The sequence below is a fragment of the Jaculus jaculus genome, chromosome 9 (genome assembly GCF_020740685.1).
Source record: "Jaculus jaculus isolate mJacJac1 chromosome 9, mJacJac1.mat.Y.cur, whole genome shotgun sequence".
NCBI lineage: Eukaryota > Metazoa > Chordata > Mammalia > Rodentia > Dipodidae > Jaculus > Jaculus jaculus.
In genome coordinates, this window is record NC_059110.1 from 115,495,435 (window position 1) to 115,519,201 (window position 23,767).

General features: G+C 45.3%; 1 protein-coding gene across 2 annotated transcripts in view; it reads left to right on the plus strand.

The window, feature by feature from the left end:
• Positions 1–23,767, plus strand: part of Plekhm1 (pleckstrin homology and RUN domain containing M1) — a 60,909-nt gene that overhangs the window by 22,373 nt on the left and 14,769 nt on the right. For both annotated transcript variants that reach the window (XM_045159821.1, XM_045159822.1), the window contains exons 5-6: positions 3,237–3,618; positions 16,802–17,063. In XM_045159821.1, coding sequence (XP_045015756.1) covers positions 3,237–3,618; positions 16,802–17,063 — 644 coding nt within the window. The remainder of the gene's footprint in view (positions 1–3,236; positions 3,619–16,801; positions 17,064–23,767) is intronic.

Genomic DNA, 23,767 nt, shown 5'->3' on the forward strand with positions numbered 1-23,767 from the left:
GGTTTGTTTTTTGTGAGGCAGGGTCTTTCTGGTCCAGGAATTCACTATGTAGTCTCAGAGGAGCCTTGAACTCATGGAGATTCTCCTACCTCTGCCTCCCAAGTGCTGGGATTAAAGGAGTGTGCCACCACACCCGGCTATCTTCTTACTTTTTTTTTTTTTTTTTTGAGTAGGGTCTCACTCTAGCCCAGGCTGACCTGATATTCACTATGTCATCTCAGGGTGGCCTTGAACTCACAGAGATCCTCCTACCTCTGCCTCCCGAGTGCTGGGATTAAAGGCATGCGCCACCATGCCTGGCTTCTTTTTACTTTTTGAGACAAAATCTCCCTAAACTGTCCAGGTTGATCTTGAATTTGGTATTCTGCCTGGGCAGTGCTGGGATTATAGGCCAGAGTTATCAAGTGCTGCTTGTTGACCTTTCAGTGACCTTAGAACAAGAACCAGCACCTGCTTATCTTCCCCATAACTTTCCTCACACACCTTTCCTTTTTTCTTTTAGGATTTTATTTACTTATGAGAGATAGAGGGGGAGAGAGAGAATGGGCATGCCAGGGCTCTAGCCAGTGCAAACGAACCCCAGATGCATGTGCCACCATGTACATCTGGCTTACATGGGACCTGGAGAATTGAACCTGAGTCCTTAGGCTTTGCAGACATGCACCTTAACTGCTAAGCCATCTCTCCTGCCTTCCTTTCTTTTTTTAAATTATTTTGTTTATTTATTTACTTGAGAGTGACAGACAGAGAGAGAGAATGGGTGCGCCAGGGTCTTCAGCCACTGCAAACGAACTCCAGGTGCTTGCACCCCCTTGTGCATCTGGCTAACATGGGTCCTGGGGAATCGAGCCTTGAACCGGGGTCCTTAGGCTTCACAGGCAAGCGCTTAACCGCTGAGCCACCTGTTCGGCCCCTGCCTTCCTTTCTTTTTTAATTAACTTTTTTCATTATTTATTTGAGGGGGGCCAGATATAGAGAGAAAATAGACATACCAGAGCCTCTGCCACAGCAAACGAACTCCTGACACATGCACCCTGGTATGCATCTGGTTTATGTGAGTGTTGGGGAATTGAACCTGGGTCCTTTGGCTTTGCAGGCAAGTGCCTTAACTGCTAAACCACCTCTCCAGCCCTTTTTTTATTTTTTCAAGGTAGGATCTCACTCTAGCCCAGGCCATCCTGGAATTCATTCTGTAGTCTCAGGGTGGCTTCAAACTCATGGCACTTGCCCTACCTCTGCTTCCCGAGTGCTGGGATTAAAAGTGTGCACCATCATGCTGGCTATTTATTTATTTTCTGGGGGAGAGAGAAGGAGAATATGGGCACACCAGGACCTCTTTGCTGCTGCAAACAAACTCCAGATGCATGTGCTGCTTTGTGCATCTGGTTTTATGTGTATACTGGAGAACTGAACCTGGACCTGCGGGTTTTGTAAACAAGTGCCTTTAAGTGCTGACCATCTCTCCAGCCCCTCTCTTTTGTTGCAGCTATCCTAGTGATTGCATTTCTTGGGTTGCCAGTGAGGAGGAGTATCATATACTTCCCAGCAATTTGTATATCTTTATACAAAATTCCTTGCAACTTCTTAGATCTCTGAACCACACTACAAACTGGCCTACTTTTGCCCATTTTATTTTCTTATTCTTTTTTTATTATTCACAACTTCTATAATTATCGACAACAGACCATGATACTTCCTACCCCCCTCACTTTCCCCTTCACAACTCCGCTTTCCATCATATCCCTTTCCCTTTTTCCTGTTGGTTATTTGTCTTTTCATTGGTGAATGGTAAGAGTCCTTTATATATTCTGAGTACTAGACCATTATATATGATTTACAGATACTCCACCCACCTTCCCCAGTACTGGGGAATCAAATCCAGGGGTACATCATCTTTGGGCTCCGGGTAGCCTTGTTGCTTCCTGAACTCACATTTATCCATGGCATGCTTACTGGATTTATAAACAATAGAGGAGAGAGCAGATAAGTTTATTTTAGAAAGAGAATTTGAATTCTCAGGAGGCCCGTAAGTGTGTGTACAGAGCCAATAATGTTGGTTTCCTGTGACTCCTTTGAGGGGACAAGGAATTAAAACCCCACTGGGAGGCAAGAGCAGGAATACACCCCACGTATCCTCCCACACGTCCTTCCATAACATGTGGAACTGCTGAGCTCCAGCAGTGATTTCTGAGGATGTGAAGCTTTCCTGACCTCACCTCTAGTCCACGTTTGAGTAGTACCAACCCACATGCCTCCCTATAACCTGCTACCCCAAGACTATCCCATGAACAGAGTGCATCCTTATCTCACTCACCACAGGGAATAGTCTTGGTACCTCAGTTTTTGGGTACTAAAAATCCCCGCTCTGAGGCACTATTTCAAACTGTTCAGAATGGAGTTGGTTCCCAGTTACATCACATGATTATTTCTACCCTATGAGCCTTTCGCCTGCGATGGAGACTCCACGGTCCCCCTGTCTACCCACTGTGCCCAAGTCCTGGCCTCTATGAGAGCATCAGAGTGGGAAATGCAGTGGGTAATGAAGATTGTTTTATTTGTTTTTTAAATAGTAAGACACCTAGACTGGAGAGATGGATCGCAGTAAAGGCATTTGCCTGCAAAGCCTAACTACATGAGTTCGATTCTCCAGTACCCATGTAAAGCCAAATGCACAGTGGTGCATGCATCTGGAGTTCATTTGCAGTGGCTGGAAGCCCTGGCACACCCATTCTCTCTCTGTGTCTTGCAAATTAATAAAAATATTTATCCAGCACTCAGGAGGCAGAGGTAGGAGGATCGCCATGAGTTTGAGGTCACCCTGAGATTACATAGTGAATTCCAGGTCAGCATGGACTAGAGTGAAACCCTACCTTGAAAAACAAAAAAACAAACAAAAATTTTAATAAGAATATTTAAATAGTAAAACACCAGTTTTCCAATCTTACCACTGCCTCAATAGCTTTAGCTTTAGGTGTTCTTTATATATATATTTTATTTGAGAGAGAAAGGAAGAAGCAGAGAGAAAGACAAAACGGGCATGGCAGGGCCTTCAGCCACTGCAAATGTACTCCAAATCCATGCACCCCCTTGTGCACCTGGCTTACATGGGTCCTGGAGAATTGAACTGGGGTCCTTAGGCTTCGCAGGCAAGTCTTACCCGCTAAGCCATTTCCCCAGCCCAGCTTTGGGTATTCTTGCCATCACTTGTCACACAAGTTTTCTTGTTTAAAAACTAGGGTATTATCGGAATTCAGCAAAGCCCAAGTAAACTCTGTGCCAACCAGCAGACCAAGCCAAGAGACAGAGGCCCCTGCATTCCCGGCCCCACTCCTCATCCACAGCCACCTGCACTTTGAGGGGCCTGCAGAGCTACTCCCTGTCCAAGCATCTTCTGGAACCTCACATGGTGGCCACAAGCAGGAGCCACTTCCCCGGGAGCCTGATGTCCCAGAGGTGCAGCAGCTGGACACTGCCCAAGCTGTTCCTGTGGGGAGCACTTCAGACAAGCTGGCTTTGAGTCCTGGGAGTGGAGCAGCCAGCCAGTGGAGTGAACGGCACAAGACCCTGGAGTATGGTGGTGTCAGACCGAAGCTTGTGGTATCCTCTCCCACTAGTCCGGTGAGTGCATAGGCTGTTCCAGGGAGTGCTGGGGAGATGCCTGAAGTGAAGTAGTGCTTCCCCTGCTGGTAACCCTGGGTGCTTCTGCCTTCTCATTAGCCTCCCTCTCCCCAAATGAGATAGCATTATCAGTGTGGTAATGATGAGCTAATGTGGACTTGGACTCTCAGTAGTGAAAAAGAGCCAGGCACTGTGCTGATCACTTCCCATGTATATCTCTTATCTTCACAGTGGCTGTGAAGAATGACTCCCATGTGATATCAAACTCTGCTTTGGTCTGGAATAAGCCAGTCCAATTTGTCTATAACTTGAGGAATGCCAGCCCTGTGCACCTCATTGAGAGGGTGGGTGGATGACTTGTTTCACTGTGATCCCACTGAAATACAGTCCAAGGCAATGAATTCAAGCTCCTTAGCTTTTTTAAAATTTCTCTTTAATTTTTTTGTTTATTTTTATTTATTTACTTGAGAGCAACAGACAGAGAAAGAGGGAGAGAGAGAGAGAGACAGACAGACAGAATGGGCATGTCAGGGCTTCCAGCCACTGCAAACGAACTCCAGATGCGTGCACCCCCTTGTGCATTGGCTAACGTGGGTCCTGGGTAATTGAGCCTTGAACCAGGGTCCTTAGGCTTCACAGGCAAATGCTTAACCGCTAAGCCATCTCTCCAGCCCTCCTTAGCTTCTTAACAGTCATTCTTACGTGGCCTTTGGTGTTCCCTAAGCAAAGTTATTGACTGTTTAGTGCTTGCAGCTAAGGAATGTGTGTGGCTTCTGTGACTCAAGCCCCAGCTGGCTAACCAGAGCCAGTTGAGGGAAGGCAGCTGCTCAGGGATGCCAAGGGAGACCTATGGAGGGGAAAGAGAAAAGGCCATGTGGGGGGAGAGAGAACGAAGGTGTTTCCAGGTAAGAGTGCTCCTCTCTCTGGCTCTCACAGTTAAACTACACCATGGAGGACAAAACAGCTCCTGAAAAGCAGACATAGGAATTTGGGTGTTGAGCGCACACAGACACAAAGCCTGGAGTTCATCCTGCTGTTGCCCGGTGCTGTGATTTTACCATTTGCAGCTGCACCCATGCTCATCTCTCCCTTAGTTAGGAACTTCTAGATCTTATAACTCAGGACGAAATAAACTGGAGGTGCACACCTTCCCCACTTTTTTATTTCCCCTAGTCTCACTATGTAGCCCAGGCTGACCTCACCATCCTTCTGTCTTCACCTCCCCAGTGCTGCTGTTATCAGCCTGCACCACTGTGCCCAGCCATTTTCTCTCACTTTTAAACTGATTCATTGAGATTTAATTCACATACTCTGCTATTCAGCTAATCCAAGTATAACTTGATTTTTTTAGCATATTCCTAGGATTGTACAATGACCACAATCTATTTGCAGTCACTCCCCATCCCACTCTCCTCAACCTCTGAAAAACAGTATTTCATCTGAGCAAATTTGTCCACTCAAAGAAATTTTATACACATGGAGTTTATATATATACATTTACACATATACATGTGTGATCTTTTGTGATTAGCTTCTTTTGCTTAGCAGAATTTGTGTGTGTGCACAAGTATGTATGATATGTGTGTGTTCATGATTGTGAGTGCCAGTGTGTGCATACCATAGCAGAGAATGCACGTTGAGGTCAGAGGACAATTTCAGGTGTTAGTCCTCAGCTGAAAGGGTTCACCTATGTTGTAACATCTGTCATTACTTCATTGCTTTTATTGCTGAGTAACACTCTGATTATTGTCCATTGGATTGCTAAATCATATGGTATTTATATGTACATCAATTGATGGACATTTGGATTATTATTATTAGTAGCAGTAGTTTGGGTTTTGTTTTTTGAGGTAGGGTCTTGCTCTAGCCCTGGCTGACCTGGAATTCACTATGTGGTCTCAGCAACCTTGAACTCATGACGATACTTCTACCTCTGCCTCTTGAGTACTGGGATTAAAGACATGTGACACCACACCTGGCTTATTTCTACTTTTTGGATCTTACAAATAATGTTATAAACATTCATGTATAAGTTTTTGTATGACAATCTTTAAATATGTAATGAACAGCTATTTTAATTTTATTTATTTGACAGAGAAAGAGGGAGAGGGAGAGAGAGAGAGAATGGTTATGCCAGGGCCTCCAGCCGTTGGAAATGAACTCCAGACACATGTGCCCCCTTATGCATTTAACTAATGTTGGTCCTGGGGAATTGAACTTGGGTCCTCAGGCTTTGCAGGCAAACTCCTTAACCTCTAAGTCATCCCTCCAGCCCGACATTATGTTTTTTTTTTTTTTTAAGATTTATTTATTTATTTATTTTTGTTTATTACAGACAGAGAGGAAGAGAGAGAGTGTGTGTGTGAGAATGGGTATGCCAGGGCCTCTAGCCACTATAAATGAACTCCAGACTCATGCTTCACCAAGTGCATCTGGCTTATGTGGGATATAGAGAATCGAACCAGGGTCCTTAGGCTTCACAGCCATGTGCCTTAACTGCTAAGCCATCTCTCCAGCCCCCTGACAATATATTTTAATTCTCTTGGATAAATAAAATTCTACTGAGTCAAATTTTTGGATCCTATAGTAGCTCTATATTTAACCTTTTGTGGAATTGCCAAACTGTTTCCCAAAGCAGCTGCCCTAATTTATACTGCTACCAGCAGTGTATTTTTCCACAATCTTACCAATAGTCATTATATCATTTTAATTAAATAAATAAATAAATATTATATATATATAAAGTAGTCATCCTAGTGGGTAAGAAATGGTAGCTTGTCTTTTTTATTTTTTTTATTTTTATTTTTATTTTTATTTTTATTTTTATTTTTTTCCCAAGGTAGAGCTTCACTGTAGTCTAGGCTGATCTGGAATTCACTATGTAGTCAATCTCATGGTGGTCTCAAACTCACAGTGATCCTCCTACCTCTGCCTCCCAGAGTGCTGGGATTAAAAGTGTGCACCACCATGCCCATCTGATCCCATTCTTAATTTGATTGTATGTGGTTTTTATTTTTTTCTTTCTGGTTTTTTTGTTTGTTTGTTTGTTTATTTTTTGAGGTAGGGTCTCACTGTAGCCCAAGCTGATTTGGAATTCACTCTGTAGTCTTAGGGTGGCCTTGAATTCATGGTGATATGGTGATCATCCTACCTCTGCCTCCCGACTGACTGCTGGGACTAAAGGCATGTGACACCATGCCCGGCTGGGATTAAATTTTGTTTGGTGTGAGATAGGAGTCAAAGCTTATATTTTTCTTCTTTTTTATTTACTTATTTTTTTATTGACAACTTTCATAATTATAAACAATATTCCATGGTAATTCCCTCCCTCCCCCCACTTTCCCCTTCGAAACTCCACTCTCCATCATATCCCTTCCCCTTCTCAATCAGTCTGTCTTTTATTTTGATGTGATGATCTTTTCCTCCTATTATGAGGGTCTGTGTAGGTAGTGTCGGGCACTGTGAGGTCAGGGATATCCAGGCCATTTTGTGTCTGGAGGAGCACGTTGTAAGGAGTCCCACCCTTCCTTTGGCTCTGACATTCTTTCTGCCAAAACTTATATTTTTCCATATGGACATCTAATTGACCTAGCTCCATTCACTGCATGTGACTGTCAAGGTCCTGTCCTTGTGTGACTGTGATCCAGACTCTCCTTTTCTGAAGAAGGCTTCAGATTGACTTCTGGAAGACAACTTTTATCAGAATTTAAAGGCTATGAATAGGGTGTCATGTAGCCCCACCTGGTCTAGAACTTGCTATGTAGCCCAAGGTGACCTTAAACTCATGATCCTCTTGTCTCAGCCTCCTGAGTGCTGACATGACAAGTGTGTGCCAACATATCTGTCTTACTGTTTTTTTTTTTTTCCCTGCCTGTCTCGTTGGAATATTAGTTCAGAATACAAAGGACCATGCCTCTTCACATTTGTGTTAGCCCCTAACTCTGTTCCTGAGAGAATAGACACCATCAGTATGTGTGTGTGTGTTGTGCATGTGTGTGTGCAGATGTACATGTTTCTCTTGTCCACAGATGTGGAGGAGGCCAGAAGAGGATGCTGGGTACCTTCCTCTATTACCCTTCTGCCTTACTTCCCTGAGAAGGGTTCTCACTAAACCTGGATCTGTTTTTGATGAGACTATCTGACCTAGCAAGCCCCAGTGACCCTTTTCTCTCCATTCCACTCATTTTTGGGGTTACAGGTATGCAAAGCCACATCCAGCTTTTTTTTTTAATTATTTTTTATTTTTATTTATTTATTTGAGAGAAGAAGAGGGAGACAGAGAATGGGCATGCCAGGGACTTCTCCACTGCAAATGAACTCCAGACACATGTGCCCCTTTGTACCTCTGGCTTACGTGGATCCTGGGGACTCTAACCTGGTTCCTTTGGCTTTATAGATAGCTGTCTGAACTGCTAAGCCATCTCTCCAGCCCCACATCCAGCTTTTTTATGTAAGTTCTGGGCATCAGACTCAGGTCCTCATGCTTGTGCAGTAAGTGTTCTTACTCACTGAGCCATCTCCCCAGCTCCCTACTAATAGTTCTTGAGCTCTCAAGAGACACTCGAGATGCCAACTTGTAGGTTTACTTGGGAAAGTGCACCACTGAGTAGATAGGGTGGTCACGTGGGTCTGACAGGGAAGATTGCCTCCTTACTGACCTCAGGGAAGACTGAGAGCCCGAGGGTCTCTGTGGAATAGCTGAAGGCTGCACAGCTGCCTCTCTGTGTGTCTGTCTCACAGAACTGCGGATTTGCTCAGCGTATAGTCACTGCACCCACCCCACTGTGGCCTGGTGGGCTCCTTGCCTTTGTACTATGCTGGGTGGTGACATGTCTGCCCTGTGCACCTCATCTGTCTGTGCTTCTGTCAATTAGTCACATACTTTCTTCTTTTTTTTTTTTTAATATATTTATCTGCGTGAGAGGGAGAGAGAGAAAGAGGCAGATGGAGAAAGAATGGGTATGCCAGGGCCTCCAGCCACTGCATACAAACTCAACTCCCAGTACATGCACTACTTTGTCCATCTGGCTTACGATTTTCTGGTCAACATCAAAAGTTTTACTGCTGTAAGAACAATTCAGCTCTTTTTTTTTTTTTTAAAGTGTTTCATGTGTAATTCAGTCAATGCAAAGCATTTACTATGAGCCATGCTCCATGATGGATGCCAGTGATACAGTGACAGACAATAGCTGTGCTCTGGGAACACACACCAGATTCGACAGACCACAATCCTCATCATAATTACCCTGTGCTAAGTGCTGGGCAGGAAGGCACCAAGAGCTTGCAGCCCCTGGGGTTGACAAGCTGGGCCTAGTCACTGCCCAGCTGATTACCTGCCTAAGGTCTCTTGCTGCACTCAGGCAGCCCACTTGTGTTGTATAATGAAGGCAATTTTGATGGAAAGCAACCCCAAGAGCAGAGTGTTACATTTCTTACCCACACCCCTCTGAAAGTCAGCCCTTGTGTGTTAACAGTGTCCTGACACCTAGTAACTCTAGCATTCCTGTCTTTGATCCCTGGTAGCAGGTGCTGCTCTGGTATAGATCCCAGGCAGGAAGTGGTCTCTCCACACTTAAAGGAATAGCAAGCTGCTCACATACATGCGGTGCCCTGAGCAAGCAGACATAGGAGGATGACCGAAAGAGGAGAGAGCAAAGGGAAACAGTGGTGAGGAGGTGCCAGTGCCATGATCACTCTCTTCCCCACCCAGGGGCTGCAGATGCCCTCAGCGCTCTCTCTAAGGAACCTGCTTCCCACTGTGTTCCCTTGTTGGAGAACCAAAGGCTTTCTCTAGAGAATCATCTCCTTGGCTCAGTGGTTAAAGGCGCTTGCTTACAAAGCCTGCTGGCCTGGGTTTGAGTCCCTAAAGCCTGATGCACAAAGTGATGCATGTGTCTGGTGTTGTAGAGGCAGGAGGCCCTGGTGTACCCATTCTCTTATTCATTCACGTTCTTTTTCTCTCTCCTCTCTCTTTCTCATCTTCCTTCCCCCTTCCCCTCCCTCCGTTTCAAATAAATGAGTAGAGAATCATGTCCTCGCAGCTGCTCTGTGGTCAGCTGGCCGTGAAAATGTCCTAGTTGTCTCCCTCTCCTATGACCTGTAGTCATGAATTCACATTTGTCACTCTTCTGTTCCTTCCATCCACCTTTTTTTTACGTTAAAGATATTTAGATATTAGAGATTTATTCCTTCATCTTTTATGATTCTGTGACATACATTTTTGCTGTAAATACCAAGAAAAAATGATTATTCCAAACAGCCTTATATATGCGAGGATGGAATGAGCAGAGAATATCATGGGAGCCCAATGGAGAGTCCTTGGCCCAGCTGGGAGATGAGAGGGTGTAGGCTGGGGTTGTGTAAGGAGGCTTCCGGCAGGAGGTGACAGGAAACCCCTGCCTGACTTCTAAGGGAAGGTGATCTCTCCTGTCAGGGCCATGAGCAGGGCTTGCAGATGGCAGGTGTTTGTGAGGTCACCAGGATGGTGTCGTGGCATCTGGGAGCTGCTGCTCCTGCCCAGTATTCTCAGAGAATCACCCAGGTCTTGTTGTTTGTCAAGCCATGTTCAGAATCCAGTTTTACATGCTCCCTAGCAGCCACCCTAATTGACACATCGTGCTGGCCCCGGAAGAAGGAAGGACCTGCCAGTTCCCAGAGTCCTGTGGAGAGACCCTGGAGGCCAGATCTGAAGGTTTTCTTGGCTTCAGGAGTCTTGTAACATTTGAGTGGATTAAACTGTCCAAACCAACCTTTCTGAGGCAGCCCCAGGCCTGGACCTTCTTCTCTGTCTACATCAGCTGGCAGGGCAGTCTCAGTTGAGGGCTTGGAAATAGCAATGTCAGAGTGAGGCTGGTGCCACTACAGTAGTGGCGCTGGCTGCACCCCTTGTGTGACTCATTTCCTGTGTAGACAGCCACTTAGAGCAGCCGGCCAGTTCCTTGCCTCTGCTCATCCATATTCAGGCACAGAAAGGCAGGGAGAGCTAACAATAATGAAAAAGGAACAACTGGGGTTCACTTCCACAAACCCACTGACCCCAGAACTCCCCAACTTCCTCTGCCAGTGAGGGACTTCAGGCTCAGAGAGCACATCAGGAAGGGCAGTTCCTGCCTGCAGGGTCTCGGGGTTTGCTCAGCTGTGGAGAGTGGGTTTGGAAGCAGCCTGTGAGGACCAAGTACCATGTGCCACACCTGCCTCATCTCAAACCCTGTACAGCTCAGAAAAGCCTAACATGCCAGAATGACTGGATATCCACCTGCCAGAGAATAAAATTGCACCCCTTCCTTACATCTTACACAAAAGCTGACTAAAATGGGTCACAGATAGAAATGTAAGCTGAAATTAGAAAGCTCTTAGCAGAAACGTGGGAGTAAAGCTTTTTGACATTGGCTTCAGCAGTGGTTTAGATAAAACACCAGGAGCACAGATAAAAGGGGATCTGGGGCTGGAGAGATGGCTCAGTGGTCAAAGATGCCTGCTTGTAAAGCCTGATGGCCAGGATTTGATTCCCCAGCATCCGTATAAATCCAGATGCACAAGTGGTGCATGTGTCTGGAGCTCATTTGCAGTGACAGGAGGCTCTGATGTGCCCATACTCATTCTGTCTTTGTCTGCCTCTGTTGGTCTCTATCCTTCCCAAATAAATAAAATATTTTTAAAAATATAAAAAAAGCCAGCATGGTGATGTACGTCTTTAATCTCAGCACTCAGGAGGCAGAGGTAGGAGGATTGCTATGAGTTCGAGGCCACCCTAGATTACATAATGAATTCCAGGTCAGCCTGGGCTAGAGAGCATTACTTTACCTCAAAAAATAAAAATAAAATAAAACCTTTATATTTCAGAGTGCATCGTTAAAGACTGAAAAGGGCTTGAGAGATGGCTTAGCAGTTCGTCTGCAAAGCCAAAGGACCTCAGTTCAATTCCCCAGGACCCTGTAAACCAGATGCACAAGGTGATGCACGCGTCTGGAGTTCGTTTGCAGTGGCTAAAGGCCCTGGTGTGCCCATTCTCTCTCTCCCCTTGTCTTTCTCTCTCTCAAATAAATAATAAAATATTAAGAAAGAGAGAGAGAGTGAGAGAGAGAGAGAGTGAGAAGCTGCACATGGTGCTTCATTCTATCACCCCAGCACTAGGAGTCTGAGACAGGAGACTTTTTGCAAGATTGAGGTTAGCCTGGGCTTTGTGATGAGTTCAGAACAGACTTTGCTGCAGACCTTGTATCAAAAAGAACAAAAAAGATAGAATACAAGAAAGAACAAAGAAAAGTAGTGAAAGGGAAAGGAGTGGAAGAGAGGGAGGAGAGACAGAACATAACATGTAGAATGGGCGTAATTATTGGCAAATCAAATAGTCAATGAGGATTTACTGCCCAGAATATGCAAAGATCTCTTGTGATTTGTGTTAGCTTCTAGTACAGCCAAAACAAAATGCCATAAACTGTGGATGGCTTAAAACAAGCAAAATGTATGTTATATATGTCTGTATGTGTGGGTATGCATGGTGTATGTGTGTGTATGTTTTTTTTTTTTCCCAAGGTAGGGTTTCACTCTAGCTCAGGCTGACCAGGAATTCACTGTGTAGTCTCAGGGTAGCCTTGAACTTATTGTGATCCACCTACCTCTGCTTCCAAAGTGCTGAGATTAAAGGTGTGCGCCACTACACCCAGCACGTGTGTGCATGCATGTGTGTGTGTGCACGCGTGTACATGCACAAGCCATAACCCACACATGGAGGTCTGAGGACATTAGAGGGATGCAAATAATCAAAACCACAGTGAGGTAGCATTTCACACAAATCAGCGTAGCTAGAATCGGAATGACATGAAAACAAAGGATGGAAGGTTCATGAAACTGGATCCCTTAAACATTGCTGGTGGGACTATAAAATAGTATGGCCACTTTGGAAAATAGTTCTCAAGCAGTAAGTCATGTGACCCAGCAACTCTACTTCTAGGTGTATGCCTAAGAAAAGGAAACTATTAGTCCACATAAAAACTTTTTCATGGGGGCTGGAGAGATGGCTTAGCGGTTAAGCACTTGCCTGTGAAGCCTAAGGACCCCGGTTTGAGGCTCGGTTCCCCAGGTCCCACGTTAGCCAGATGCACAAGGGGGCGCACGCATCTGGAGTTCGTTTGCAGAGGCTGGAAGCCCTGGCACGCCCATTCTCTCTCTCTCCCTCTATCTGTCTTTCTCTCTGTGTCTGTCGCTCTCAAATAAATAAATAAAAATTTTAAAAAAGGGCTGGAGAAATGGCTTAGCGGTTAAGCGCTTGCCTGTGAAGCCTAAGGACCCCGGTTCGAGGCTCGGTTCCCCAGGTCCCACGTTAGCCAGATGCACAAGGGGGCGCACGCATCTGGAGTTCGTTTGCAGAGGCTGGAAGCCCTGGCGCGCCCATTCTCTCTCTCCCTCTATCTGTCTTTCTCTCTGTGTCTGTCGCTCTCAAATAAATAAATAAAAAAAATAAAAAAATAAAAAAAAATTAAAAAAAAAAAGAAAAGAACAAAGTCAATTTAAAAAAAAAAACAAAAAAATCTTTTACATGGGAAGCCAGGGGTGGTGGTGCATGCCTTTAATCCCAGCACTTGGGAGGCAGAGGTAGGAGGATCACCGTGAGTTCGAGGCCACCCTGAGACTCCATAGTGAATTCCAGGTCAGTCTAGGCCAGAGTGAGACCCTACCTCGACAAACCAAAAAAAAAAAAAGCAACCTTTTACATGGGGCTGGAGAGATGACTTAGTGGTTAAGGCGCTTGCCTGCAAAGGCAAAGGACCCAGGTTTGACTCCCCTGGACCCAAGTAAGCCAGAAGCATAGGGGGAGCAGGCATCTGGAGTTCGTTTGCAGTGGCTGGTGGTCCTGGCATGCCCATTCTCTCTCTCTACCTGCCTATTTATATATATATATATATATATATATATCTTTCAAATAAGTAAAAATAAAATACTAAAAAAAAAAAAAAACTTTTACATGATTATGGATGTGGTGGCACATACCTGTAATCCTAGCACTTGGGAGGTTGGGCTGGGGGTCGGGAGTTCAAGATTATCCTTAGCTACATAGGGAGTTTGAGGCCAAATTGGGAGACCTTGTCTCAAAAAAAAAAATAAATAATAATAATAAATAGGTGATGGGGAGATAGCTCAGAAGTTAAAGGGACTGACTTGTAAAGCTTGCCCGCCAAGGTTCAGTTCCCCAGCACCTGCATAAAGCCAGATGCAAAGAGTGGCACTGTGATCCTAGTACACCAAGGAGACTATGGAGGCCACAGGCCAGCTAGACTGACAGTTTTCATTCTGACAGTTATTTTGCTGTGGCAAGAGACCCTGTCTCAAAGGTGGAGTGCAGCACTTTGAAGGAGGTCCTCTGACCTCCACACATGCTGGGCACATATGCAGATAAAAATGAATAAAATTTAAGCCAGGTGTGGTGACACACACCTTTAATCCCAGCACTCAGGAGGCAGAGGTAGGAGGATTGCTGTGAGTTCAAGGCCACCGTGAGACTACAGAGTGAATCCCAGGTCAGCCTAGGCTAGAGTGAGACCCTACCTCAAAAAAAAAAAAAAATTAAAACATGAAAACAATAAGTAAAACTTGTATGCAAATGTTTTTACACCTTTAGTCATAATAGATTAAAAAGTGGGCAACACAGGGGCTGGAGAGATGGCTTAGTGGTTAAGATGCTTGCCTGTGAAGCCCAAGGACCCAGGTTCAGTTCTCCAGTCACATGTTAGCCAGATGCTCATGGTGGCACATGAATCTGGAGTTTGTTTGCAGTGGCTAGAGGCCCTGGTGTGCCCATTTTTTCTCTCTCTCCTTCTGTCCCACTGTTTCTAATAAGTAAATTAAAAAATGATTTAAAACAAAGTGGACAACACGGGCTGGTGAGATGACTTAGTGGTTAAGGCGTTTGTCTGCAAAGCATCAGGACCCAGGTTTGACTCCCCAGAACCCATGTTAAACCAGATGCACATGTTGGTACATGCTTCTGGAGTTTACTTGCAGTGAGTATAGGCTCTGGCGGCCCACATTTTCTCTCCTTTTCTCTAATAAAATAAAATATTTTTTGAAAAAGTAGACAACACCCAAATGTCTGTCAGCTGATAAAGAGATAAATGTGCACACACATGATTATTTAACAGTAAGAAGGCATGACTGTCCATGCGTGTGTACCACAGGAATGACCTTGTGAGCATCATTTGCAGAGAACAAAATTAGCCATAGAAGATCGCATATTATATGATTTCTTTTTTAATCTGAAATGACCAGAACATGCAAATCTATAGAGACAGGAAGTAAATGAGTAGTTGCCTAAAGCTAGAGTGGGTGTTAAAAATGGGTATTGAGCCGGGCGTGGTGGTGCACGCCTTTAATCCCAGCACTCGGGAGGCAGAGGTAGGAGGATCGCCGAGAGTTCGAGGCCTCCCTGAGACTCCATAGTAATTCCAGGTCAGCCTGAGCCAGAGTGAGACCCTACCTCAAAAAAACAAAAAAAAAAAAAAAAAAAAAAAAAAAGGGTGAAGGGTGTAACCACCAGGGGATAGTGAGTTACTTTTTTTATTTTTTAATTAATTAATTTATTTATTTGAGAGCAACAGACACAGAGAGAAAGACAGATAGAGGGAGAGAGAGAGAATGGGCGAGCCAGGGCTTCCAGCCTCTGCAAACGAACTCCAGACGCGTGTGCCCCCTTGTGCATCTGGCTAACGTGGGACCTGGGGAACCGAGCTTCGAACCGGGGTCCTTAGGCTTCACAGACAAGTGCTTAACCGCTAAGCCACCTCTCCAGCCCGAGTTTTTTTAAAAAATTTATTTATTTATTTACTTATTTGCTTGGAGAGAAACAAAGCAAAAGAGAAAGAATGGACATACCATGGCCTCTTGCTGCTGCAAATGAACTCCAAATGCATGTGCCACTTTGTGCATCTGGCTTTATGTGGGTACTGGGAAATTAAACTCAGGCTTGCAGGCTTTGCAAGCAAATACCTTTAACTACTGCCCATCTCTCCAGCTGTGAGTTTCTTTTGAGGTGATGAAAATACACTAAACTTCAGTCATTGCTGAATTCTAAATATACCAAAGCCACTGACTTATACATCCATTTTTATTTTATTTATTTTTTTACTATTTTTTTTTTAAATTTTTGTTTGAGATAGAAAGGGAGAGGAGGAAGAGAGAGAGAGAATGGGCACGCCAAGGCCTCTAGCCATTGCAAATGAACTCCAGATGCATGTGCCATTTTGTGCATCTGGCTTATGTGGGACCTGGAGAATTGAACCTGGGACCTTAGGCTTCTTAGGCAAGCGCCTTAACCTCTAAGCCATCTCTCCAGCCCCATTTGTGTGTGTGTGTGTGTGTGTGTGTGTGTGTGTGTAGTTCATGCCAGGGCCTCTTGTCACTGCAAATGCACTCCAGACACATAGACACATGAGCCTCCTGAATCTGGCTTTACATGGGTGCTGAGCAATCAGACCTGGGTCAGCAGGCTTTGTAAGAGCCCCCTCACACCCATTTTTAAATATTTTATTTTTACTTACTTATTTGACAGAGAGAAAGAAGGAGAGAGAGGGAGAAAGGGAGAAAGAAAGGGTGTGCCAGGGCCTCCAGCCACTGCAAACAAACACCAGATGTGCACCCCCTTGTGCATCTGGCTAACGTGGATCCTGGGGAATTGAACCAGGGTCCATTGGCTTTGCAGGCAAACCCCTTAACCTCTAAGCTCTCCCTCCAGCCCTCACACCCATTTCTTTTTTCCCTTTGGTTTTTCGAGGTAGGGTCTCAAAAGTAGTCCATCACACCCTTTTTTTTTTTTTTTTTTTTTGAGGTAGGGTCTCACTCTAGCCCAGGCTGACCTGGAATTCACTATGTAGTCTCAGGGTGGCCTCAAACTCACGGTGATCCTCCTACCTCTGCCTCCCAAGTGCTGGGATTAAAGGCGTGTGCCACCACTCCCGGCTACACCCATTTTCTTTAAAAAATATTTAATTAATTTATTTATTTGAGAGAGAGAGAGAGAGAATGGGTGTGCCAGGGTCTCTAGTCACTGCAAATCAACTCCAGACACATGTACCACCTTGCATCACACCCATTTTTAAAATGGGCTAACATTCCTATATATGAACCATAGCAAAATATTTTTTTAAACACTTAAAAGCAGACAGCCTCATCTTTGTTTTTTTCTTAACAGAAAGGCAAGAGCTGGATTTGCGAAGATGACTTCTACAGGCCCCCCCAGGAGCGCGCCCCTGAGAAAACTTCAGAGTGTGCGGCAGCTTCTTCCCAAAGGCCTGCTCTCCTCAGGCATTTTTCTCAAGGACCAAGAAAGAGCAGCTCCTTGGGGGCATTAGACAAAGCTTGTGAGCCTTCACCAGATAGCAGGAAAGCCAGAGCTACTCCGGAGGTGGTGCAGGAGCATAAGAATTTCCGTGTGGTGCACCGAAGGCAGATGGGTAGGTGCCTCTGCAGGGTCCCATCTGCAGGGAGAGTGTCTTTTAGAGAGCAGCTTATAAACTCTGTTTGCCAGCAGTTGGTGTGTTCTCCCAGAATAAAATCTAGCCCCAGAATCTTAACAGTAAGGTGTAGTCATGCCTAGGAATGGAGGAGAGAGTTCTGAGAAATGTGCTACATTTTGTTATAACATCATATTAAAATAATGTTCAGGGCAGGAGAGATGGTTTAGTGGTTAAGGCGCATGCCTGTGAAGCCTAAGGAGCCAGGTTTGATTCTCCAAATGCACATGGGGCGCATGCATCTGGAGTTGTTTGCAGTGGCTGGGGCCCCTGGCATGTCCATTCTCCCCCCCCCCCACCGTCTCTAATAAATATATAAATAAATCTTTAAAAAAAAAGACAACGTTCAAAACTGCCAACTGGACTGGGCATGGTGGCGCATGCCTTTAATCCTAGCACTCAGGAGGAGGCAGAGGTAGGAGGATCACCCTGAGTTTGAGACCACCCTGAGACTACATGGTAAATTCCAGATCAGCCTGGACTAGAGTGAGACCCTACCTCAAGACACTCACCTGCAATGCCTAAGGACTCAGGTTTGATTACCCATTTACCACATAAGCCAGGTGCACATGGTGACACATGCATCTGGAGTTCGTTTGCAGTGGCTAGAGGTCCTAGCATGCCCATTCTCTCTGTATACCTGCCTCTCTCTCTCTCTCTCTCTCTCTCTCTCTCTCTCTCTCTCTCTCCAATAAATAAATAAATAAAATATAAAAAATGAAAAAATAATTAAAAAAAAAAACAAGCCAGTTGTGGTGGCTCACACCTTTAATCACAACATTTGGTAGGCAGAGGTAGGAGAATGGCTATGAGTTCAAGGCCACCCTGAGACTACATAGTGAACTCCAGGTCATACCCATATTCATTTTTTCTCTCTCTCAAATATATAAATAAATAAAATAAAAACAAAAAGTAATGCCAACACCCAGGAGACTGCCACTTGGGCTACAGGTGAGATTTTTTTTCTCCACAAAACAAAAAATAAGAGCAACAAAAATTACTTGCTAAGAGCCAGGCATGGTAGCGCACACCTTTTATCCTAGCAGTTGGGAGGCAGAGGTAGGAGGATTGCCATGAGTTCGAGGCCACCCTGAGAATACAGACTGAATTCCAGGTCAGCCTGGGCTAGAGTGAAACCCTACCTCAAAAACAAAACAAAAAACAAAGCAAAACAAAACAAAAAATTACCTGCTTAGGGGAAAAAAAAATACTCTGTTTCTTTTAGTGTTGTTTGGTTTCTGTTTTGAAGCAGGGTCTGGCTGTGTAGCTTGTTGCTCGGACCAAAACCAGTTTAAGGGAGGAAGGGTTTATTTCAGCATACAGTTCTGCCCATTATGGCATACAAGGCATGAAGTCAGGAGTTTGAAACAGTTGGTCATTCAGACCACAGTGAGGAAGTAGAGCTATGAATGCTGCTGCTCAGCCAGCTCTCTCCTTGGACACAGTCCAGGACCCCTACCAACAGCAAAAGCAGATCTTTCCACCTTGTTGACCTAATCAAGATAATCCCTCACAAACTGACACAAAAGCCAGCCTCATCTACTTAATCTCTCACAGTTGACTCTGGGTCTAGTCAATTTGACTGTTAATATAAGCCATCACACCTGGCTAATCTGGTGCTCAGTATATAGCTCAGGCTGGCCTGGAACAGCCATCCTTGGGCCTCAGCCTCTGGATTGTTGGGATTACAGGCATAAGCCACCACTCCTGGCTTATTTCATGTGTTCAAATGGAAATACTCTCTCTGAAATGTTATAAAATTTAGGATCACAAAGCTTGGCTGGTGGTACAGAATGCAGATTTATAATGTAGGCTATTTGGAAGGCTGAGTTGAGACTATATCTCAAGTTTAATGCCTGTCTAGTCCCAGGATGAGTTCAAGGCAACCTGGGCAATTGAGTGCGACCTTGTCTCAAAAAGGCAAAAAAAAAAAAAACCCAAGATTCTGGGAATATAACCTAGTGTAAGAGCACTTGCCAAATAAGTGAAGCCCTAATTCAATCCCTAAAACTATCAAAAAAAAAAAAAAAAATCCAGGGCTGAAGGGATGGCTTAGCACTTGCCCAGGAAGCCTAAGGACCTATGTTTGATTCCCCAGTATGTAAGCCAGAAGCACAAGGTGGCACATGCATCTGGAGTTTGTTTGCAGTGGCTGGAGGCCCTGGCGTGCCCACTCTGCCTATTCTGTCTATATATTTGCCTCTTTCTCTCTCTCTCCAATAAATAAGTAAAATATTAAAAAGAAAAAAAAGGGCTGGAGAGCCGGGTGTGGTGGCACGTGCCTTTAATCCCAGCACTTGGGAGGCAGATCACCATGAGTTCGAGGCCATGAGACTACATAGTGAATTTCAGGGCAGCCTGGGTTAGAGTGAGACCCTACCTCGAAAAAAAAAAAAAAAAAGGCTGGAGAAATGGCTTAGCGGTTAAAGCACTTGCCTACAAAGCCTAAGGATCCAGGTTCGACTCTCCAGGTCCCACATAAACCAGATAGATGCAGAAGGTGGCACATGCATCTGGTATTCTTTTGCAGTGGCTAGAGGCCCTGGCATGCCTGTTCTCTCTTTCTCTCTCTAATAAATAAATAAAAATAAATATCTTAAAACCAGGCATGGTGGTACAAGCCTTTTATCAAAGCACTTGGGAGACAGGCAGGAGCATCTCCATGAGTCCCAGGTGACCCTGAGACTACATTCTAAATTCCAGGTCAATCTGGGATAGAGTAAGACCCTACCTTGGAAAAACTAAAGACAGGATTGCAGAGACTTCACAGTTCCCTCTTTGACTCAGAGGAAACCTTCCTTTCCTTTGAAGGCTCGGTGTTCTAATGGCTCCTTCCAAAGGTCTTTATTTTGGATGGTTCAGTGAATACCACTGGGGGGATTTATCAATCCTCCTGTCTGTTTCTGTCCTCTGCATGCCGTTTATAGTGAGGCCAGCTTGATCTCCACATTTTGTCAAATTTCAGAAAATAAGCCGGCGTGGTGGCACACGCCTTTAATCCCAGCACTGAGCAGGCAGAGGTAGGAGGATCACTGTGAGTTCCAGGCCATCCTGAGACTACATAGTGAATTCCAGGTCAGCCTAAGCTACAGTGAGACCATACCTTGAAAAACTTACAAAAAAAATTCAGAAAATATTAAATAACCCTAGCCTAACTTTTCTGTAGCCATCAAGATTTGTCTCTTTTTTGTGGTTATGTTTTTTTTTTAAGTTTTTTTTTTAGATCTTGCTGTAGTCCAGGCTGATCTGGAATTCACTGTGTAGTCTTGGTGACCTCAAACTCACGGTGATCCTCCTACCTCTGCCTCCTGAGTGCTGGGATTCAAGATGTGCGTCACCACGCCTGGCTCTTCTCATTTTCTAATATCAAGGACCCAGCAGAGAATTCTGCCAGGTTTGTGGAGCCCTGGCCTGGGGAATGTGGCTAGAGTATAGGTCTCCACTTTGGCTTCTCTTGGGTTTGTCTCTCAGCCAGGCCTGGCTCTGATCTCTAAGCAGGCCAATGAAGCTTTGTTTTGTGCGTAGGCTGTTCGGTTCCCTGAGGTGTAGAAGCACCCCATATTAGTTTCATATCTCCAGGCTGGGAGAGAGAACTCTGTGTCCTTTGGACCCGTGGTTGGGAGTAGGAAGCAGGGAGCAGTGTGTGGCACAGAGGCACTCACTTAGTTACCCATCCACTTACTCATGCAGTAGCTATTTCTGTGACAGTGCCAGGCATTGTCTGTCATGTCCAAGCCCTGCCCTAGGTGCTAGGGACATAACGGGAAGCAAAGTAGTGTGGATACATCTGTGAGACTTACATTCTAATGGAGGAGAGGGAGTAGTAGGAAATAAGAAAACTCACCATGGAGCCAGGTGTGGTGGCACACACCTTTAATCCCAGCACTCGGAGGAGACAGAGGTAGGAGGATCTCTATGAGTTCGAGGCCACCCTGAGGCTACATAGTGAATTCCAGGTCAGCCTGAGCTAGAGTGAGATCCTACCTTAGAAAAAAAAAAAAAAAGAAAATTGACCATGGGCTGGAGAGATGGCTTAGTGGTTAAGGCGAAGTCTAAGGAGTCAGTTTTTTGTTTTGTTTTGTTTTGTTTTTTTCCTGAGGTAGGGTCTCACTCTAGCCCAGGCTGACCTGGAATTCACTATGGAGTCTCAGGGTGGCCTCGAACTCACGGCGATCCTCCTACCTCTGCCTCCTGAGCGCTGGACTTAAAGGCATGCACCACCATGCCCAGCTAAAATGTTTTATTTTTATTTGTTTATTTATTTGACAGAGAAAGGGAGAGAGAGAGAATGGGTGCACCCTGGCTTCCAGCCAATGCAGATGGATTCCAGATACATGTGCCCCTTTGTGCATCTGGCTTACATGGGTCCTGGAGAATTGAACCAAAGTCCTTTGGCTTTGTAGGCAAATGCCTTAACTGCGAAGCCATCCCTCCAGCCCCAAATTAAAAAAAAAAAAAAGTCATCAGGAAATGTCAAACATGGTCAGGTGATGATAAAACTATGAGGGGAAAAAAATGACAGAGTGCCTAGGTGGAGAGTAATCTTATTAGAGGGTAGCCAGGGCCATCCTTACAGATAGGTGACATTTGAGGAGATGGGAAGGAGGGAGCTATGAGGTGACCTATGCATTTTAAAGAGAGAAGGCCCTTTGCTGAGAGCATGTTTGACATGTGACCAGAGTGACAGGAGCAGGGTGATAATGTGGAGTGCTGGGGTGAAGTGAACTGGGAGCCATGTGGAGGTCTTTGGGCTTTGGCTTTGAGGGAGGATGGCATAGGGCTGGGATCTGGCTGATCTTGTAAACACAGCACCCTGGCTCCATGCTGAAGAACAACAGGGATAGAAAGACTTGTTAAGAGGGCTGTTGTCATAACCCAAGCAGGGGAGGGCCCTGTGAGGGAGAAGGGGTGAGTTTGGGTCTATGTTGCAGGCACAGCCAAAGGATTTTCTGATAGCCTATATGTAAGGTGTGGGAAGAAGAAAAGAAAATCAGGTAGGTCGTTCTGAGATCAGGGGCGTTCAGAGTAGTATGGTTGTAGTCACTGGTAAAATCAGGTTAGTTCCAGTGCTTGTAGCCAAGCAACTAGAAAGATGAATTTTGCCATTTTATGAGATAAGGAACATTAGAGAAGAAGCAGGTTTGCAGCAGGAGACTCTGGAGTTCACTTTTGGACATCTCACCTTGAGATAGACGCGTGGAACAGATGGATACATCAATCTTATGCTGATAGGTGAGGTCCCGGTGTGTGGGGGGGACAACACTGGGAAATCATTGGCACAAATCCCTGACAGCAGGTAAGAGCAGCTGTGCAGTTAGTGGCCATGGAGACGAGGTACCCAGAACTGAGCTGTGGGTGTTGCAGCCTTGAGGGAGGAGATGAAGGCTGAAGGAGGACATTGGTGGCCTTCTCAGGAGCAATTTTAGTGGAATGAGGAGACAAAAGCCTATAGGGAGCAAGATCCAAAAGGAATGGGAGCAGCGAAGCCAGACAGAGATGCATCATTCCAAGAAACAAGGGTGGTAACTAGAGATAGTTGTCGAGATAGGGATTTTTAAGAAAAAGTTTTATTTATTTGAGAGAGAGAGAATGGGCATGTCAGGGCCTCCAGCCACAGCAAATGAACTCCAAACTCATGCACCACCTTGTACATCTGGCTTATGTGGGTGCTGGGGAATTGAACTTGGGTCCTTAGGCATTATAGGCAAACACCTTAACTGCTAAGCCATCTCGCTAGTATGAGATAGGAATTTTATTTTATTTTTTGGTTTTTCGAGGTAGAGTTTTACTCTAGCCCAGGCTGACCTGGAATTCACTATGTAGTCTCAGGCTGACCTAGAACTCACAGTGATCCTCTTACCACTGCCTCTCGAGTGCTGGGATTAAAGGCCTGTGCCACCACACCCAGCCCCTGAGATAGGGATTTTTAATATTTTAAAAAATTTTTTTGTTTTATTTATTTGAGTGCAATAGAGAATGAGGCCGAGAGAGAGAGAGAGACAGAGAGAGAGAGAGAGAGAGAAAGAAAGAGAGGGAGAGAGGGGGGGAGAGAATGGGTGCACCAGGGCCTCCAACCACTGCAAACGAACTCCAGACGTGTGCGCCCCCTTGTGCATCTGGTTAACGTGGGTCCTGGGGAACTGAGCCTTGAACCAGGGTCCTTAGGCTTCACAGGCAAGCACTTAACCATTAAGCCATGAGATAGGGATTTTTAAACAGGATGAATAGTAGCACAGTGTGCTGTTGTGGATGATCCAATGTAGAAGAAAGAAAAGGGCAACATGAGAGAGAGGGAGAATTTCTGAGGAGATGTTCTTGTGTTTGAGTTTGAGTGGGTGAGGGAAGAGGTTGGCCTCATACAGATACAGTTGGCCCATCCCTGGTGACAGGAGGGAAGTCAGTGTGTGGGCACAGGTGCTGGAGGGGGCTGGTGCAGTGAGGGGGCACGTGGTAGAGTCTTCTGAGTGCTTTCATCATTTCAGTGAAAGGCTGGAGGAGGGGTCCACAGCCGAGGGGAGGATGGATGAGGCGCTCAAAAAATACGTCCAGCTTTCAGATGGGTTCTGAAGGGCCCTGGGCCAGCTGCATTCTGGTGACAGTCACTGCTCCTCTCCCACAGTAGGACTCTTGGCACCAGTACTGGT